Source organism: Giraffa tippelskirchi, chromosome 6, assembly GCF_054371585.1.
Source record: "Giraffa tippelskirchi isolate mGirTip1 chromosome 6, T2T-mGirTip1v1.2.pri, whole genome shotgun sequence".
NCBI lineage: Eukaryota > Metazoa > Chordata > Mammalia > Artiodactyla > Giraffidae > Giraffa > Giraffa tippelskirchi.
Window position 1 is genome coordinate 80,861,396 of NC_137280.1, and position 16,978 is coordinate 80,878,373.

The following is a 16,978-nucleotide window of genomic DNA, read 5'->3' on the forward strand; positions in this document are numbered from 1 at the left end:
TCTTTCTACATTCCTTATTTTTGTTTACATCTAGATATTTTGTGGGGTTTATTCTTATAGTCGATAAGCCTCTTTTCCCATTCTGTTTCCTAGCTGATTTCTGTTATGTACAAGAAAGGTATTGATGTTTGCATACTGATTCTATGGAGGATGAGAATTAACTATTTCTTGTAGGTTTGGTAAAACTCTTCTATAAAACCTTCTGAGCTTTTCTTTGACTGCTTTTTTTTTTTTTTCATTTTTTCTGAGATTTATTCAAGTTTTCTACTTGAGCCAACAATTAGAATGTATGTTCTCTATTTAGTCTAGGCTTACTAGAAAGGTGTTTTTAATTTCTGGTGTTTAGGGTTTGAGGGCTTTCCTTCTTGTTTTCTTTGATTTTGCTCTATGATAGCAGCTGTGGGCATGATTTTTGAGTCTCCCTTTTGTCCTAATGTAAGTGAAATTTGGAACTTGTGCTTGAACAGGACACATTCTCTGGTTGTTGGGCTTAAACATTAGGTTATTTTAGTAATTCAGATCTTCTACAGTAATTCAGAGCTTCCCTGGTGGATTAGTGGTAAAGAATCTGCTTGCAGTACAGGAGACAAGAGATGCAAGTTCGACTCCTGGGTTGGGAAGATCCCCTAGAGGAGGGCATGGCAATCCACTTCAGTATTCTTGCCAGGAAAATCCCATGGATAGCCTGGCGGGCTACAGTCGATGGGGTCACAAAGAGCCAGATGTGACTGAGCACGCACAGTAATTCAAATCCTGCCTAATGTTTTACCCAATTCATCTGTTGTTTTCTGGAGTAAATATATTAAAATGTACATAGAACTGTGGCTTTGCCTATTTTTCCTGTATCAGGTTGAAGCTCTGTTAGGTGAATGAAATTTCATATCTTTTATATCTTTTCAATGAATTGTTGATCAGTTTGTACCTTTAATGTCAGATTGTATTTTATCTAGTAAATATCATTATGCCTGGTTCTGTTTTGTTGGCAATTACATGTAACTCTCTCTTTGCCCCATTTGTTTTAATTTCTGGGTAATTTTGTTTTAGTTACACCTTGTATAAGCAATTTACAGCAGGATCTTGTGCCAGCTCATGCTTCTTTGCCAGTCGCCTTACTTTTGCTCTTGCTGCCCGCTCCCCCCATCCCAAGCCTGGGCTTCCTGGCCCTGCTGTGCCTGCCCTCCTTCTAGGGCAGGTACTAGGGCAGGTACTAGGGCAGTGTACTCCCAGAGGCACCCCCTTCCCCCACTTACCCACTGCTGGGTCTCTGCTTCCTCCCATTGTATCTCTATGGTGGCTCCTGCCCTCACAGCCTTGCTGTGTGGTACCTGGGTACATGTGTATATCTGTGGGGTACCAAGGCATACAAGACATTTGGCCCCTGTCTTCCAAGGGGGTCTCCTTCAAGTGGAGTGAACAGGTAATGCCTAAGCAAATTCGTAAATGAGATTCAAGCTGCAGATAGTGGTACATTCCATGAAGGAGGAAAACAGGATGCTGTCAAGGAGACACTGGGGGAAGAGAGAGCCTATTTTAATTTAGGACGAAACAAGGCAAGTCCCCCTGGGGAGAGAACATTTCAGCTGACACCTGGAGGATGAGAGGGAGTAGGTCCAGTGAGGAATGAGGGGAAGATCATTTTCTGGAGAAGGGACAGCAGTCTTCCCCACTGGGAAGTGGCTTCTCAAGGCTCTGTGCCCCTCCTCCCCTTGTAGGTGTGTCCTTGGGGGAGGCAGATGGGGACCACGTCCAGTGCAGGAGGCAGAGGCCTGTGAGCTCTGTTCCCTGTGGACCTTTTGGGGGGCCTCCTGCTGGACCTGATAGGAAGGCTAAATTTGGGCAGGAGCAGCAGCAGCAGAAAGGGCATCGCAGGAGAGATAAGTGCAGCGAAGGCCTGGGCATGGGATTTGCACAGGGACAGCCAGCATCCAGGCACCCTTGAACCCACACCTGCTGCATGGTGCTCCCATGGCATTTATAGACTCAGGTCTCTGGGATTGCTCTTCTCTGAACTAAACACGCTTGCTTCTTTCTCCCAATTTCGATTTCCCCACACCATCTCTTGCTGCTGGTGAGATACACAGGCCACTCCAGGGCTCATCAACAACTTTGGATGCTGTGGCTTGGGCTGGGTCCCAGCCCCTCCTCTGTGGTGTGACTTGTCTGCATCACTTTATCTTCCTGAGGCTCCTTGATGCTCAAATGAGACAGTAATGAGGATGGTGAGGAGCCTCCTACTTGCTGAGGATTGGATGGCTAGACCGTAGTGGAGGTTTGTCAATCTGAAGGGCTGTGCACACGCCCCACCATACCAGGCTGCAGGGGCAGCGGGAGCCGGGCAGGGTCCTGTGATCCAGGCACTGTGGGTGAGCTTGGCTGCTGTGACCTGCTTGCTCCCCTGGAGGGCAGGCACTTCAGGGTTTCCTGGATGCAATTCTGCGTCCCCTTCTTCCATCCTGTCCACAGACTGCTTTGAGGAATTTTGTCTGCTCTCCTGTAGAGACACTCAAATGGGGGACAGCTTTTGGAGGCTTCCTGTTGTATCATCCTTTGCCTGAGACAGAAGCTAACCAGAAGGGTGCCCCCAGGACAGGGAATGCCCATGGTTACCCATTGAAAAGATAGGGTCCTGCCACAGACACCTCCACTCAGGGCAGCCTCGGCCTGCTGGGGTCCAGTCTGCTCCCATCTACCATGGATCAACCCCCCAGAGGGACTGGAGACTTCTCCCTGTGTGGGAGGCTGTGTGCAGAGGGCGACTGTGTCAGGAGCCAGGACAGATTGTCCTCTGTCCTCGGCAGGAGATGGGCAGTGCTGATTGCTCAGTGTCCAGGCCTGGCCGGTAATGAGGGGTCCAGCACAGGGCTGGATAAGCTCTGGGTCACTGAGGCTTGGCCACTTACAAGCATGCAGGAGCTGCAAGGGGAGGAGGGAGAGGGGCCCGAGAGGCGCTGAGGCCTGTAGACCGGACAGGCAGCCCTGTGCAGGCGGACAGGCCCTGAGGCTGGGCTTGGTTGCAAGTAATCGAGAACAGCCCACTGAGGACCTGAACAGGACTCTCAACCTGAGGGGCAGGCCTGCTAGGACCCGGGCACCAGGGCACGGCTGGGATCTCCACGTGGCCTAGCCTTTAGGGTTGGGCCCACTGTAGGAAAGCTGGGAGACGTCCAAGAATGACAAAGCAGAGCGTCAGCCTGGCTGCCGGATCCCGTCAGCGCTCACGTGGCCCTGGGTCTGGGGGCGGCTCCCTGTGCTCTGCTAGGGCTGATCAGGGCTGGGGCTCCCAGGGACCTCACTGCAGGGCAGGGCTGTCACCTTCGAATTGCTTGGGGTGCCCCGTTTGCCTCCCTTCATCTGCCCTTTCCTTTGAATTCAAGCATATCTCTACCGGGGCTGGGTCTTGGGGGTGGTTCTAGGACATAATGTCCAAGTCACCCTCCAAAATTATCATGATTGAGATAATAATGATAACAATAATTAGGCTTGTGGTGAAATTAATGTTTCTCGTGCATTCTTAGGAAACGTTGCTATCTTTATGGACCTGTAACATACAGTTTAGTTAAAGCAGAGTTTGCTCAACAGAAGCAACTACAAGATGTACCCCAGCCAGCCTGACCTGATGGTAGCCCCGAGCCCTCCTCAGAGAATGTCAGGCAAAGTCCCTGCACAGTGGCTTCATGGTTTAGGGTCTGGGGCACACGCTGAGGCCTTCAGAGGTTAAGTGGGCAGTGAGGGCAGCCGGCCAGGAGGGCTGGGGACCAAGGCCTCTGTGCCGTGTCTCAGGCATGGCCATTACTCCACAGCACAGTGTGAAACCCCCTCCCCTCTACAGTGACTCCGTTTCCTAATTTCTTAGACAAGCTGGCTATTCTACATTTTTAACATGAAATCTCAAAATTTGAAATACTGTTGACCAAATGCGGTATTTAAAAAAACACACAGCCCTAACAGGCACCCTTGTGGTCTGGTTTTGCCCAGGGACCACGTGTGAGTGAACCCTGGCTTGACAGGGGCAGAGGGGAACCTCCAGCCTCTTCCTCAGGAAGAGTTCTTTTTTTATGAAAATTATCATCTTTCTGCTTCCCAAGGTGGTTCTGAAGGTGAACTGTCCCTGCTTGTTGAAAATGCAAAGAAATAAATGTGTAAAAATAGAGCAGCCATTCCTCACCCCCTCTGTCAGGTTTAAGTAGCCAGTGTCTCCCCTGGGAGCAGCCAGGATGGCCCTGAATCATCTTCAGACAGCCCAGCAGAAGGATTAGCTCTACACGGGCGCCGTCCCTGGAGCAGCCCTGGGCAGTGCCTGCCGTGTGCATGTGTGCGTGTGTGTGGAGTGTGTGTGTGTGCGCCTGTGCATATTGAGGGGACATGGGGGCCTACAGAACTGTGGCAGGGACACAAGGACCCCAGGAGGTATAGGAATAGCAATAGATACTCAGCCCAGCCCTACCTTATTCCTCTTTTCTGTGAAGCTCTTCCCCTTCCACTGCTTCTTTGCCTCCACTTTTCCTTCTTGGTCTGTCAGCGACCAGGTGGCAGGTTTGTGCTCCAAACCTAACAGACAGCAGGTGTAAAGGAGAGAGTTTCTGCCTGGCTTGGGGGGGCTCTGTCAGTCTTCCTGTCTGTAAAATGGAGTCAATGCCCATCAAAGAGGCCTGTTGTCAGCACTGGATAAGGACACATATGCAGAGGGCCCACTGGTGGAGCAGGACCTTGGTGACAGGCTGCCTTGCTGTACCTCCAGAGGAGGCAGTAGACCAGAGCCTAGGGGACAAGTGAGAAGAATTGTTCTAGAAGACTCTTTGGCAATGTCATGATAACCTGATGTCCTAGGTCCTTCCAAGGGCAAGAGTTTCGGAGACACACCTGTTTCTCCCCTCACTGGGAATGCCAAGGAGGGGAAGACCCTGGGGTCAGGGGCCTGGTGCGGACACAGAGATCCGTGCAGGGGTGTGAGGGGCTTCCAGAGATGTTGGCACTGGTACTTACTGGGCAGTGTGGTCTGTGGCTGCCAGCAATGCTAAAGGTCAGCCCAGCCAACTCAGCTGCAACCCTGAGAGGTGGGGGCAGCATCTCTGGTCCATGGGGGGCTCCAGGCCCAGTGGGAAAGTAGAAGGAATTGGAGACATGCTGCAGCTCTGCAGAAGATGCAATGGCATCCTGAGGTCCTGGCCTGGTGGGATGCAGCCCCTGGCCCCTCAGCATGGCCCCAGGCCCTGGACGGGCTGCCCCGCTCTGAGCCACGCGTTAGTCTGTGCGGGCTGGAGTGAGCCCTGGCCAGCAGACCGTGGAGTAGTTGCCATGTGAGGGGCTCATCCTGGCCTCTGCATGACTATCAGGCAGCCTCTCGTCTCCTCAGCACCTGGCACCAGGGCAGGCACAGGTCTGGCCGGGGGAAGGGTGCCCATGGGCTGGTCCCAGCCCAGGAGGGAGTGGGCGGGCCTGGCTGGGAGAGGATGGACGTTGCTTCAGCCAGGGACCAAGCCAAAAGTCCCAGAGGGGAGCTGCCTGGGAAGACTCTGTGAAACACATGCCACCTGGGCTGGGCCTCAATTTCCCCGGTTGTAAATGGGCTGATAACACCTGGGAGACCTGCCCTTTGGCACTGGGCGAGTATGTGAATGGGTGAAAAGAGCGGGCTCTGTCCACCCAGGCTCCCTCCTCTCTGTTCATCACTGGATGCCAGACCCAGCCTCTGGGATGGCCAAGCTGTGGGTTTCTATGCTACTGGGTCTGAGCTGACTTGCCCATCACAACTGCGCCGTCTGAACCTCAGTTTGCTCTTCCGTGAAATGGGGACAGAATTGCCCTCGGTTACGTGCTGCGATGACGGCACACTGATGGCCACACTGGCATCTTGCAGGGGCCGAGTTGCATCTGAGTGGGGTTTTGTCTGGCTGCAGTGTCCGTGTTGAGCCTGGACTGCTGCTACCGGCCGTGTCCTCTCTCCTCCAGGGGTCTCTGCAGACAGCCTGGACAGCCTCAGCCGTGCTCTGGGAGTTCTGGAGGAGCAAGTCAACAGCTCCAGGCGGAGGGTGCGCAGGCATGCTGCCGACGATGACTACAACATCGAAGTCCTGCTGGGGGTGGACGACTCTGTGGTCCAGTTCCACGGGAAGGAGCATGTGCAGAAGTACCTGCTCACCCTCATGAACATCGTGAGTGGGGGTGCAGTGGCGGGGGAGGGCACTGGGGTGGGGCTGGGAGGCTGGGGGTGTAGGCGGGCCAGGGCACCTCTGCTTGCCACAGTTGCCTGGTGGAGCTGGGCGTGAGTGAAATGGTCCCAGGGAGGCTCTGGGTCTACAGGTAAAACAGGTGACCCTCCCGTCGACCTTATTTAGCCTGACTTTTCTCATCTGCAAATGTTGGTGGGGATTCTGACTTGGCAAAGCCATTTACATGCTAAGGCCATTTTCTAGACGCTCATCATTTGTGTACTAGTTTTCTTAATTTTTCATAATACCCACATTGTGTAGGCTATGTGTTTTCCTATAAATCAACTGATTTTTTAAAAGCTCAAAATTATTTACAAAGGCAGCCTCACTTTATTGTAAACTGAAAGTCCCTGAGAACTGTCCGACTCTCTGTGACCCCATGGACTGTACAGTCTATGGAATTCTCCAGGCCAGAATACTGGAGTGGGTAGCTGTTCCCTTCTCCAGGGGATCTTCCCAGCCCAGGGATCCAGCCCAGGGATCCAACCCAGGTCTTCCGCATTGCAGGCAGATTCTTTACCAGCTGAGTCACCAGGGAAGCTGAAGAATACTGGAGTGGGTAGCCTATGCCTTCTCCAGTGGATCTTCCCGACCCAGGAATCGAACCAGGGTCTCCTGCATTGCAGGTGGATTCTTTACCAGCTGAGCTACCAGGGAAGCCCACTTTATTGTAAAGGTAATCTGAAACTAAAATGCAAGGTGATAAGGGGATGACAGAGGATGAAATGGTTGGATGGCATCACCAACTCAATGGACCTGAGTTTGAGAAAACTCGGGGAGATGGTAAAGGTCAGGGAAGCCTGGCGTGCTGTAACCCATGGGGTCGCAAAGAGTCGACATGACTGAGCGACTGAACAACAATTTCAGCCCCAGCTAGACAGCTCTGCTTTCTCCTCTGCAGAAAGGAGATTAGCATGTGTCAGAGAGGAGGACAGACAGAATAACACCCATCCGAGGTTTCTCCTTGAGGTAATCAGAAGAAATAAAGATTGAAGATAGTATTCGTGTCTCCCTGTGAGGCTGGGCTCCTTGACTGAGTGACTGTGTGCCACCCAAGCCCCCTATGGCATCACAGTGCACCTGCCCCATCACTCTCCAGACAGGTTTAGCCATCGCCCCTCCCCTCATTCCAGCCCCTCCCACCCCAGAAGGTGCAGAGTTCTGACCTTGCAGAGAGTGCAGTCCTGCCTCTGCCCTCAGTGGTGCAGAGGTCCTTCCCCTCACTGCCTGGTGCCTCCTCTGAGCCCTGCTGGGAGAACAGGAAGGGTGGAGGGAGATGTAGTGGGCCTGCGTCCTCCCACGACAGTGTCGTGTAAGGAGTGGATTTGTGGAAGGAAGCCTGGGCTTGCAGGGGGCTGGAGGCAACCAGGGAAGCCCCGGGGATGGGGAGTTATAAAGCAGCAGGGCTGTGTGCCCCAGCCTGTCCGCTCTGCTCTGCTCTGCTTCCTGGGCCATAGTGAGCCCCTGGGAACTCAGTTGGCCCTTGGGCAAGACCCTGCTCCCAGAGCCCCAGTGAAGAGATAGGTCAGGAGCAAGAGGGAAAATATGAGTGAGCTGGTCACTGGACCAGGAGACCCCTGCCTGCCTGCCTGCCTCTCTTCCTCTTCACCTGCCTTAAGTAAGTCACTGACTCTGGAATACAGCCACCTCATCTGCAAAGCAGGCTGGCATCTGTTACATTTGCAGATATTGTTTTATTTTGGAGAGTGTTGTCACACTTAGTCTCACTTACTTTTGAAAATTACCTTTAATGTAATAATAATAATACCATGATGGCTACAAATATTGAGCTCTTTTTTTAAAACTCTTTATCGAATTTGTTACAATATTGCCTCTGTTGTTTATGTTCTGGTTTTCTGGCTGAGAGGCATGTGGGATCTTAGTTCCCAGACCAGGGATTGAACCTGCCCACCCCCCTGCGTTGGAAGGGAGAGTTTTAACTATTTGACTGCGAGGAAAGCCCCAAATATTGAAATCTTAATATGTGATTCTGTGTGGCACTTATCATGTATATCTTTGGAAATCTTCACACTAACTCTATAAAATTGGTAGATATAAAATCTTGTCTGCCTTCAAAATATATGTTTTTCCTCAAGCATTATACCGCTCTCCAACTCAGCGGCCAAAAGGACTGGGGTGGAATTAGAGTGCTGAATCCTGGTAAAGGAAAACTACTCGTTTCTTTTACTCATGCCAACACTTGTGACACTAACTACCGGAATTAGCATAGAAGGTAAAAGTTCAGCCTCACAAGACAGGCCCCGCTTTAAACGCTCATCTCAAGTCCCAGAAGTACACGATGTCAGCTGTACTTCTGACCAACCAACTACCAGCTCTTCAGGTTCAATAATTCGCGAAAATAGTTCACAGCTCAGGGAACCACTCTACTTACTATCACTGGTCATTATAAAGCACACACTGGAGGAAAACTGAGGAACAGCCAGATGGAAGAATGCATGGGGGAGGTGCATGGAGCTTCCATGGCCCCTCTGGATGCACTACCCTGCCAGCACCTTGATGTGCTCACCAGCCGAGAAGCACTCCAAACTCCATTGTTTAGAATTTAATGGAGATTTTGTTTTGTAGGCATGATTGGTGGGAATCACTGGCCATGGATGGTGGTGGTAGTTTAGCCTCCAACTCATGTCCGACTCTTGAGATCCCGTGGACTGTAGCCCACCAGAATTCTCTGTCCATGGGATTTCCCAGGCAAGAATACGGGAATGGGTTGTCATTCTCTTCTTCGGGGCGTCTTTTCTTCCCAACTCAGAGATCAAACCTGAGTCTCCTGCATTGCAGGAAGATTCTCTACTGACTGGGCCACTAGGAAAGCCCATGGATGATTGAACTCAATCTCCAGCTCGTCTCTCTTCCATGAAAGCTGGGAATGGGGCTGAAAGTTCCAACTCTAATCATACAGCTGGTTCCTCTGGCTACCAGCCCAAATCCTGAACAATCTAAGGGCCCACCAAGAATATCTTCATTAACATGAGCTCAGGTAAGGTTGAAAGGGGCTCATTATACATAGCATAAGGTGCTCCTCTCACCCCTATCCTTCAGGAAATTACAAAGATTTTAGAAGGTTTGTGCCAGGAATGAGGAGCAGAGTCCAGATATATGTTTCTTATTATTTTGTATCTGGATTACTCCTGGCCCTACCACTACCAGCTATGTCTCTGAGAATGGGCTTCAGTCTTCTAAGCCTTGGTTTTCTCATCTTTAAAATGGGCAATCATTTTTATCTTGAATTGTCAATGAGGATTAAATTAAATAAATGAAGAGGAACCTGCTTTTCAGTCTCTAAATAAATGTGGTTTTTATTATGACAGTGACAATATTTATTAATAGTTTAGCGATAGCAGGTTTAGAATTGTTCTTCACAAGTCTGACAAGGACCCTGAAGTTGGAGTGTCTTCCTGAGGCTTGTGGACCAAATCTGCCTTTCACCTGGGGTGGAAGCCCCCTCTGCCGCACATACCTTGTGCCCATGAACTGCTAGGAGGAAGTCTAGAACTTTGTCTTGGTTTCACCAGTTAACTTCAGTTTATTCATTTACACCCCCATGGTCCAACTGAACCTCGATTTTGGGTAAAGGGATGGTTTGGTTAGTTTCTTGAAAAGCATGAGAAGTATAAAAATTCTACTGTTGAGACAGATTTTATTATAACAGAAAAGGGACTATGGGAGATGAATTGGAGGAGCTGAGAAAGAGTAACTGGGCCGTGTCCTGTTTCCCCTGTTGCATCCAGCTTGTCCCAGGCTCAGTGGTTGGTCCTGCAGAGGCAGAGGGCCTGGCGGACTCTCCCGGGCTCAGGGAGACACCGCACTGGGAGGTTTCTGAGCCTCCAAGCTGTGCTCACACTGTAAGAATGCAGGGTGGTCGAGGGAGATGAGGCACCCTGCTTGGGTCCTATGTTGCATTAAGTATATTCACCTTATTGTGCAGCCAGTCATCACTACCACCCATCTCCAGAACTCTCTTCATCTTGCAGAACTGCCCCTCTGGACCTGTTAAGCAATAACTCCCCAGTCCCCCCTCTCTCCAGTCCTTGGGAGGCACCATTCTACTTTCCGCTTGCTGTGCCCTGCCTCTGAACTTGACCAGCACGTGGTGCTCAGTGGTGCCATGGGCAGCCGTGGGTGTGGGGGCCTTTAGACCCTGCAGGTGCTGGCCCACCTGAATCTTCAGGCAGAGCCCCACAGGCCCTCCAAGGCCTGGCCAGGGTAGGTCTGCCTCTTCCTGTAATGCACAGCCTATCAGGAGGCGCCCCGGCACTTGAAGCCAAAGCAGCGCCGTGGAGGACAGATGTGGTGGAGGCCGGCCCAGACTGCGCTCCAAGTGAGGCATTTGGTCAGCAGTGAGAATGGCCAGGACCAGGGCAGAAGTGTTCCCAGCTCCCTAGGCTTGGGGCTCGCCCTGGGCGGACAGCCTGTTCCCTGAGGAAGGTCGTAGAGGCTCTGGGAGGAGGGTCTGGTGGGGGTCTGGTGGCAAGAACCTGGGAAATGTGGGCTCCGAGGAGCAACAAGGCCAAGCGGGGCCAGGTGTCGGTGTGGCTCAGCCCCGGCAGCTCTAAACCAGCTTGGGGTCCCTCATCATTCAGTTACTCTGCTTGCAGGACTCCCTCTGGGGTCTCTTTGTGGCAGAGCCTGGGCTGGGACACAGGTCCTGGTGTGATGCAGACATTCCAGATTCATCAAGTATCCACATGCTCCCCTCCCTTCCATTTCCCAGCCTCCCTGGCACCTCATTTGGGGTTGTGGGGCTAGTTTCATCTAACAGCCTGTGTGGAAATGACATAGGTTGCCTCTTGGCTAAGGCAGCTGAGAGCTGCTATGTCCCTTCCCTCCCTCTCTTTCTGCCACAGTGACCTTGGAAGCCACACATCCCAGTAGCTGCAACTACAGAATGGGGCTTTATAAAGCCTTGATGTGTGCAAGAAAACGCACCCCAGCTTTTACTCTACTGAGATGTGGTAGATTCTCTGTTAACTGCAGCACAGCCTTTTCTATCATAATTCACACAGCTCCTGTCCGTGCAGTATGATCAACCAGTGTTGATTGGGCATCAGCTCTATGTCAGAAGTGAAATAGGGCCAATGTGGGAAGCAAGGGGCCCAGGTAAGAGGGGGAACTGGAGCCAAGGAAGGGTCAGTAGAGGGACTTGAATGTGACTATAAGGGCAGTAGGAAATTGTTCAAGGTGTCACTTCCTTCCAAATTAATGGGCAAGACATTTTATGCCCTTTTTTTTGTAGGAAAATGGGAATGAATCCATCCCTCTTTAAATCTCAGAATCTCTGGAGTATGAGGAGGGTTGGAAATATTTGCTGAGTGCTTCAAGAGAGCCACCTGGATTTAGAAAGGGTCTCATGGTGTTCAGAACCCTCCCACCAACCCATTCAAGCACCTCTTGTGAGTTCTAGTTTCCTTCTTTTCCTCCTCAAATCTAGAAAAGTAACATTGTTTTGTTTATTAAAATATGCTGTTTAACATGTCTGATATACTATTTATGATGGAAAATTAGAATATATTCCTATAAGTGGTGAATGTTCTCTCCTACCAATTATTGCCTAGTTCCTCATTTTATTGGTACCTCATTTTATTATATTAAAAAACAGAGACATTACTTTGCCAACAAAGGTCCATCTAGTCAAAGCTATGGTTTTTCCATAGTCATGTATGGATGTGAGAGTTGGACCATAAAGAAAGCTGAGCACCGAAGAATTGATGCTTTTGAACTGTGGTGTTGGAGAAGACTCTTGAGAGTCCCTTGGACTGCAAGAAGATCCAACCAGTCCATCCTAGAGGAAATCAGTCCTGAATATTCATCTGAAGGACTGATGCTGAAGCTGAAACTCCAGTACTTTGGCCACCTGATGCAAAGCACTGACTCATTGGAAAAGACCCTGATGATGGGAAAGATTGAAGGTGGGGGGAGAAGGGGACAACAGAGGATGAGATGGTTGGATGACATCACCGACTTGATGGACATGAGTTTGAGCAAGCTCCAGGAGTTGGTGATGGACAGGCAAGTCCGTCGTGGTGCAGTCCATGGGGTCACAAAGAGTTGAGCACAACTGAGAAACTGAACTGAACTGAACTGAACCTCATTCTAATGATGGCATAACATTGCTCTTTGTGAATATAGCATATTTTTTGTATGATTGATCATTTATATTACTCATGTAGCAGGATTTATTTCCCATATCAGTTCGGCCACTAACAGTAATGAATGTTATAGCTCAATCTATTGCTTATCCTTCACTATTTCCTTAAACTCAGTTCCTAAAAATGTAATCCCTGGTTAGCAGGTATGTGCATTTTAAAGCTTTCTATGTCAGAATGTTCTGTTATGGTTTCAACTATTCATGTTCCATTGAGTAAATGCCCATCTCTTCACCTGCTCACACCGCCAGAATTTTTTTAGCTGTGGCAATTTGATAGCTACAACAAGGATATACTTTTGTTGTAAGTTGTAGATACTTGATGGTAATGAGGTTCCATTTAAAATATATACACATATGTTTTAAAACAGCCATCATCTTATATTTGTATGATTGGTCTCTTCATTTTCTTTATTCTACCAGAATTTTAGCTTCTTTTGTGTTAATTTGAAGAACTGTTAAAATAGGTTAACTTTTTGTCTGATGTATGTGTGGGGAATATTTCCCCCAGTTTTGTTGTTTGCCTTTATTTTGGTTGGGGGTGGCTTGTTAATGGCTTACATTTTTGTTTGAAGTCATGTCCTGAGATCTTTCCCTCCCTGGTTTTTCCCCTTGGGGACTGTCTTCGGCATTTCATGCCCTCCCCAGAAGTTAGACTTCTGGAGTTTCATTCTGGTTGCCCTTAACAGTGACTCCCATGGCCTGTTGTCAGCAGCATCATTTCCCAGACCCTGGCTCTCACTGACCACCTAACTGTTCTTGCTGTACGTTCAGCTGTGGCAGCCCCACACCCAGAATGTCTACTGGGTACAAAACTTCCTGGGCCAAGTGCATATTGAAAATATGGTTCTCTTATTCAAAGAGTAGAAAAAAGTGTCATAAAAGGTACATATATTAATACTAAAGCCTTTTCCTCTATCTCACAGACTTTCAGCTTGTCAAGATTTTTAAATTTTCTGTTTATTGTCACTCTAAGTGAAGAAAAGTTAGGATTTTTAATTATAATCATGAATTTTGCCATTCATCTTTATACTGTACAGAGCCTGTTTTAAATGCAGATATTAGAACATTTAACCAGCATGGGGAATCACCAAAATTAAGATTTGTATTTGTGGCTTATGCCCAGAGGGTACTGCAGGCTGGCCAGAAGCTCAGACAAAGCTTCAGCCAGACTTAGGAAGGTTGGGAGGAGAAATAGAGGCCCCCAGAAGTGGGTCCAGGGGAGAGCACTCCCTCGGGTCCCTGGGTCCTGGCCAGTGATGCAGCAGTGCCCCAGGGCTTGGCAGCTGCCCGTCCCCTGACAACTGCCACTGAAAGAACACAGAGCATCTCTCTTCCATATGGGCCCACCATCTTATCCCAGGCCCTGCCCTGAGATGCCCCAAGGCACCAGTGTCCACCTGGTTCTCCCTGCACCTGTGTACTCCCTGCAGTGGTCACTGAGTGTGGAGCAGGCAGCCAGGAGCCTGTCCTGGGGAGATGGGGCCACATCTAACAGCCTCTCTGTCCAAGCAGATCTCACAAAACACGAATTTAAAGGTAAAATGATGAATTTAAAGATGCTAACCACAGAGCAGTAAGCCCAGGTGCAGAGCCCTTCCGAGCATGGACCCTGGTCACTCACCCCGAACCCAGGAACCTGAGCCTGTGCTTCTTGCCTCGAGACCTGTTCTTATTGCCCATCCCCCTCCTCTGTTCATCTAGAGACTCAGCTCAAATCTACCCCTACCCTCGACTCTCTGCCCAGATGAAGAAAGCTGGGGCCTTCTGAGCACTGGGACCAGGCTGTGGGCTGAGGCCTTGTCTTCTGGGGCCCTCTGCCCTGATTTTTAGTTCTCACATGCCATAGCCTCAAGACTGCTGGTAGACACAGGATGAAGTACTGTCTCCTGATCAGGGAGGCTGGGACCCCCTGGGGAAGGCTACTGGAGAGCCTCAGCCACATGTTTCAGGGAGGAGGAGGCTCAATCCCACCACGAGGAGGCGCTGAGTGTGGAGCTAGGAGTGTGAGCAGATGTGCAGTCCTTCCAGCCATGCTGGCTCCTCCAGGCCCCGTGCCCCACACCGCAGGGCCCCGCCTTGGTCCCCTGCTGAGACGTGCGTCTCCACTGCCGGCCTCCCCCTGCTACCATCCTGCTCCTGCTCCTCTCAAGTTTTCAACTCTGGCTCATCCTCTGACCTTCACTAGGGCCACCCCTGAGGACGAGGAGCTTCCCTCTGCCTGGGCTCCCCTCTGTGCTGGGAAACGTCCTGTTTGACCCCTCTTCCTTGGAAATGTGCTCCTCACTGTGTCTGGTGCTCCCAGACTGGGAGGCCGTCAGCCCTCCTGAACATACCTGCAGCTGACTCTGGTGTCGGGGGGATTACACTGCCAGCCCTTGAGCTAGTCTCTCCTTGCAAACTCAATGCTGTGGCCGTGTGAGCCGGGCATCCCAAGGAGCCACGTGGGGTCACAACCCCCCACGTTCACAGCACCTCCAGTTATCTTGTCAGGCATGGAGAGCAGCTATTCTCTGGGCTCAGCTGAATGGGAGGCTGGGGAGGAATGCATTTGGAGAAAACTGAAGAGCCGTTATCAGAGGAGTATGTTTACATATGCTGTACACTGTGCTTAGTCGCTCAGTCATGTCCGACTCTTTGTGACCCCATGGACTGTAGCCCGCCAGGCTCCTCTGTCCTTGGGGATTCTCCAAGCCAGAATACTGGAGTGGGTTGCCATGCCCTCCTCCAGGGAATCTTCTCAGTCCAGGGATCGAACCCAGGTCTCTCGAATTGCAGGTGGATTCCTTACCAATTGAGCCACGAGAGAAGCCCAAGAATACTGAAGTGGTAGCCTATCCCTTCTCCAGGGGAGCTTCCTGACTCAGGAATCGAACTGGGGTCTTCAGCACTGCAGTCGATGTTTACATATAGGCTTCCCTATTGGTTCAGAGGATAGAGAATCTGCCTGCAATGTGGGAGACCTTGGTTCGGTCCTGGGTGGGGAAGGTCCCCTAGAGAAGGGAATGGCAACCCACTCCAGTATTCTTGCCTGGAGAATCGCATGGACTGAGGAGCTTGGCAGGCTACAGTCCTTAAAGTTGCAGAGTTGGACATGACTGAGTGACTAACATACATACACACGTTTACATATGCACATTTAAAAGTAAAACTTATTTGTGCCAAGGCTTCAAAAAATATAAAATCTTGGGCTCAAGATCAGTGCTTCCTATGTGGCTTATAGCATTTAACTAAAGCATTCATTTCAATCCTACTCCTCCTTGACAAAACAAAGGCCTTGTTGGTTGCCTGGGCTCTCAGGATCCATAGTGACCTAGCGCTGCCTGGTCCAGTTGCCCTCCTTGTAGAGGTGAGGTGGCCAGCCATCCTCTCAGGAGGCCAGTGTCATGAGGCCATGACACAGATGTGAGGTGTCTTTCCGGAAAGTGCCACTTGTTTTAAATGGCAAGATTTATTAAAACATCAATTTTATATGAAATTTACATGAAAGTAAACCATTTATATGAAAGTAAACCATTCAGGTATGACCTAAATCAAATCCCTCACAATTATACAGTGGAAGTGACAAATAGATTCAAGGGATTAGGTCTGATAAACAGAGTGCCTGAAGAACTATGCACGGAAGTTCGTGACATTGTATAGGAGGCAGTGATCAAGATCATCCCCAAGAAAAAGAAATGAAAAAAGGCAAAATGGTTGTCTGAGAAGGCCTTACAAATAGCTGAGAAAAGAAGAGAAACTAACGGCAAAGGAGAAAAGGAAAGATATACCCATCTGAATGCAGAGTTCCAAAGAATAGCAAGGAGAGACAAGAAAGCCTTCCTCAGCGATCAGTGAAAAGAAACAGGAAAACAATAGAATGGGAAAGACTAGAGATCTCTTCAAGAAAATTAGAGATACCAAGGGAACATTTCATGCAAAGATGAGCACAATAAAGGACAGAAATGATATGGACCTAACAGAAGCAGAAGATATTGAGATTGAGGTGGCAAGAATACACAGAGGAACTATACAAAAAAGATCTTCATGAACCAGAAAACAACAGTGGTGTGATCACTCACCTAGAGCTAGACACCCTTGAGTCTGAAGTCAAGCGTGCCTTAGGAAGCATCACTATGAACAAAGGTAGTGAAGGTGATGGAATTCCAGTTGAGCTATTTCAAATCCTGAAAGATGATGCTGTGAAAGTGCTGCACTCAATATACCAGCAAATTTGGAAAACTCAGCAGTGGCCACAGGACTGGAAAAGGTCAGTTTTCATTCCAATACCAAAGAAAGGCAATACCAACGAATGTTCAAACTACCACACAATTGCACTCATCTCACACGCTAGCAAAGTAATGCTCAAAATTCTCTAAGCCAGGCTTCAACAGTATGTGAACCGTGAACTTCCAGATGTTCAAGCTGGATTTAGAAAAGGCAGAGGAACCAGAGATCAAATTGCCAATATCCATTGGATCATCAAAAAAGCAAGAGAATTCCAGAAAAACATCCCCTTCTGCTTTATTGACTATGCCAAAGCCTTTGACTGTATGCATCACAACAAACTGTTGAAAATTCTGAAAGAGATGGGAATACCAGAACACTTTACCTGTCTCCTGAGAAA

The 16,978-nt window shown here is 49.6% G+C and overlaps 1 protein-coding gene across 2 annotated transcripts in view; it reads left to right on the forward strand.

Moving 5' to 3' along the window:
* Window positions 1-16,978, forward strand: part of ADAMTS2 (ADAM metallopeptidase with thrombospondin type 1 motif 2) — a 258,412-nt gene that overhangs the window by 146,445 nt on the left and 94,989 nt on the right. For both annotated transcript variants that reach the window (XR_014055962.1, XM_081497756.1), the window contains exon 4: window positions 5,950-6,152. Coding sequence is in view for 1 of the 2 variants with exons in the window: in XM_081497756.1 (XP_081353882.1) it covers window positions 5,950-6,152 (203 nt within the window). In the remaining variant the exon portion in view is untranslated. The remainder of the gene's footprint in view (window positions 1-5,949; window positions 6,153-16,978) is intronic.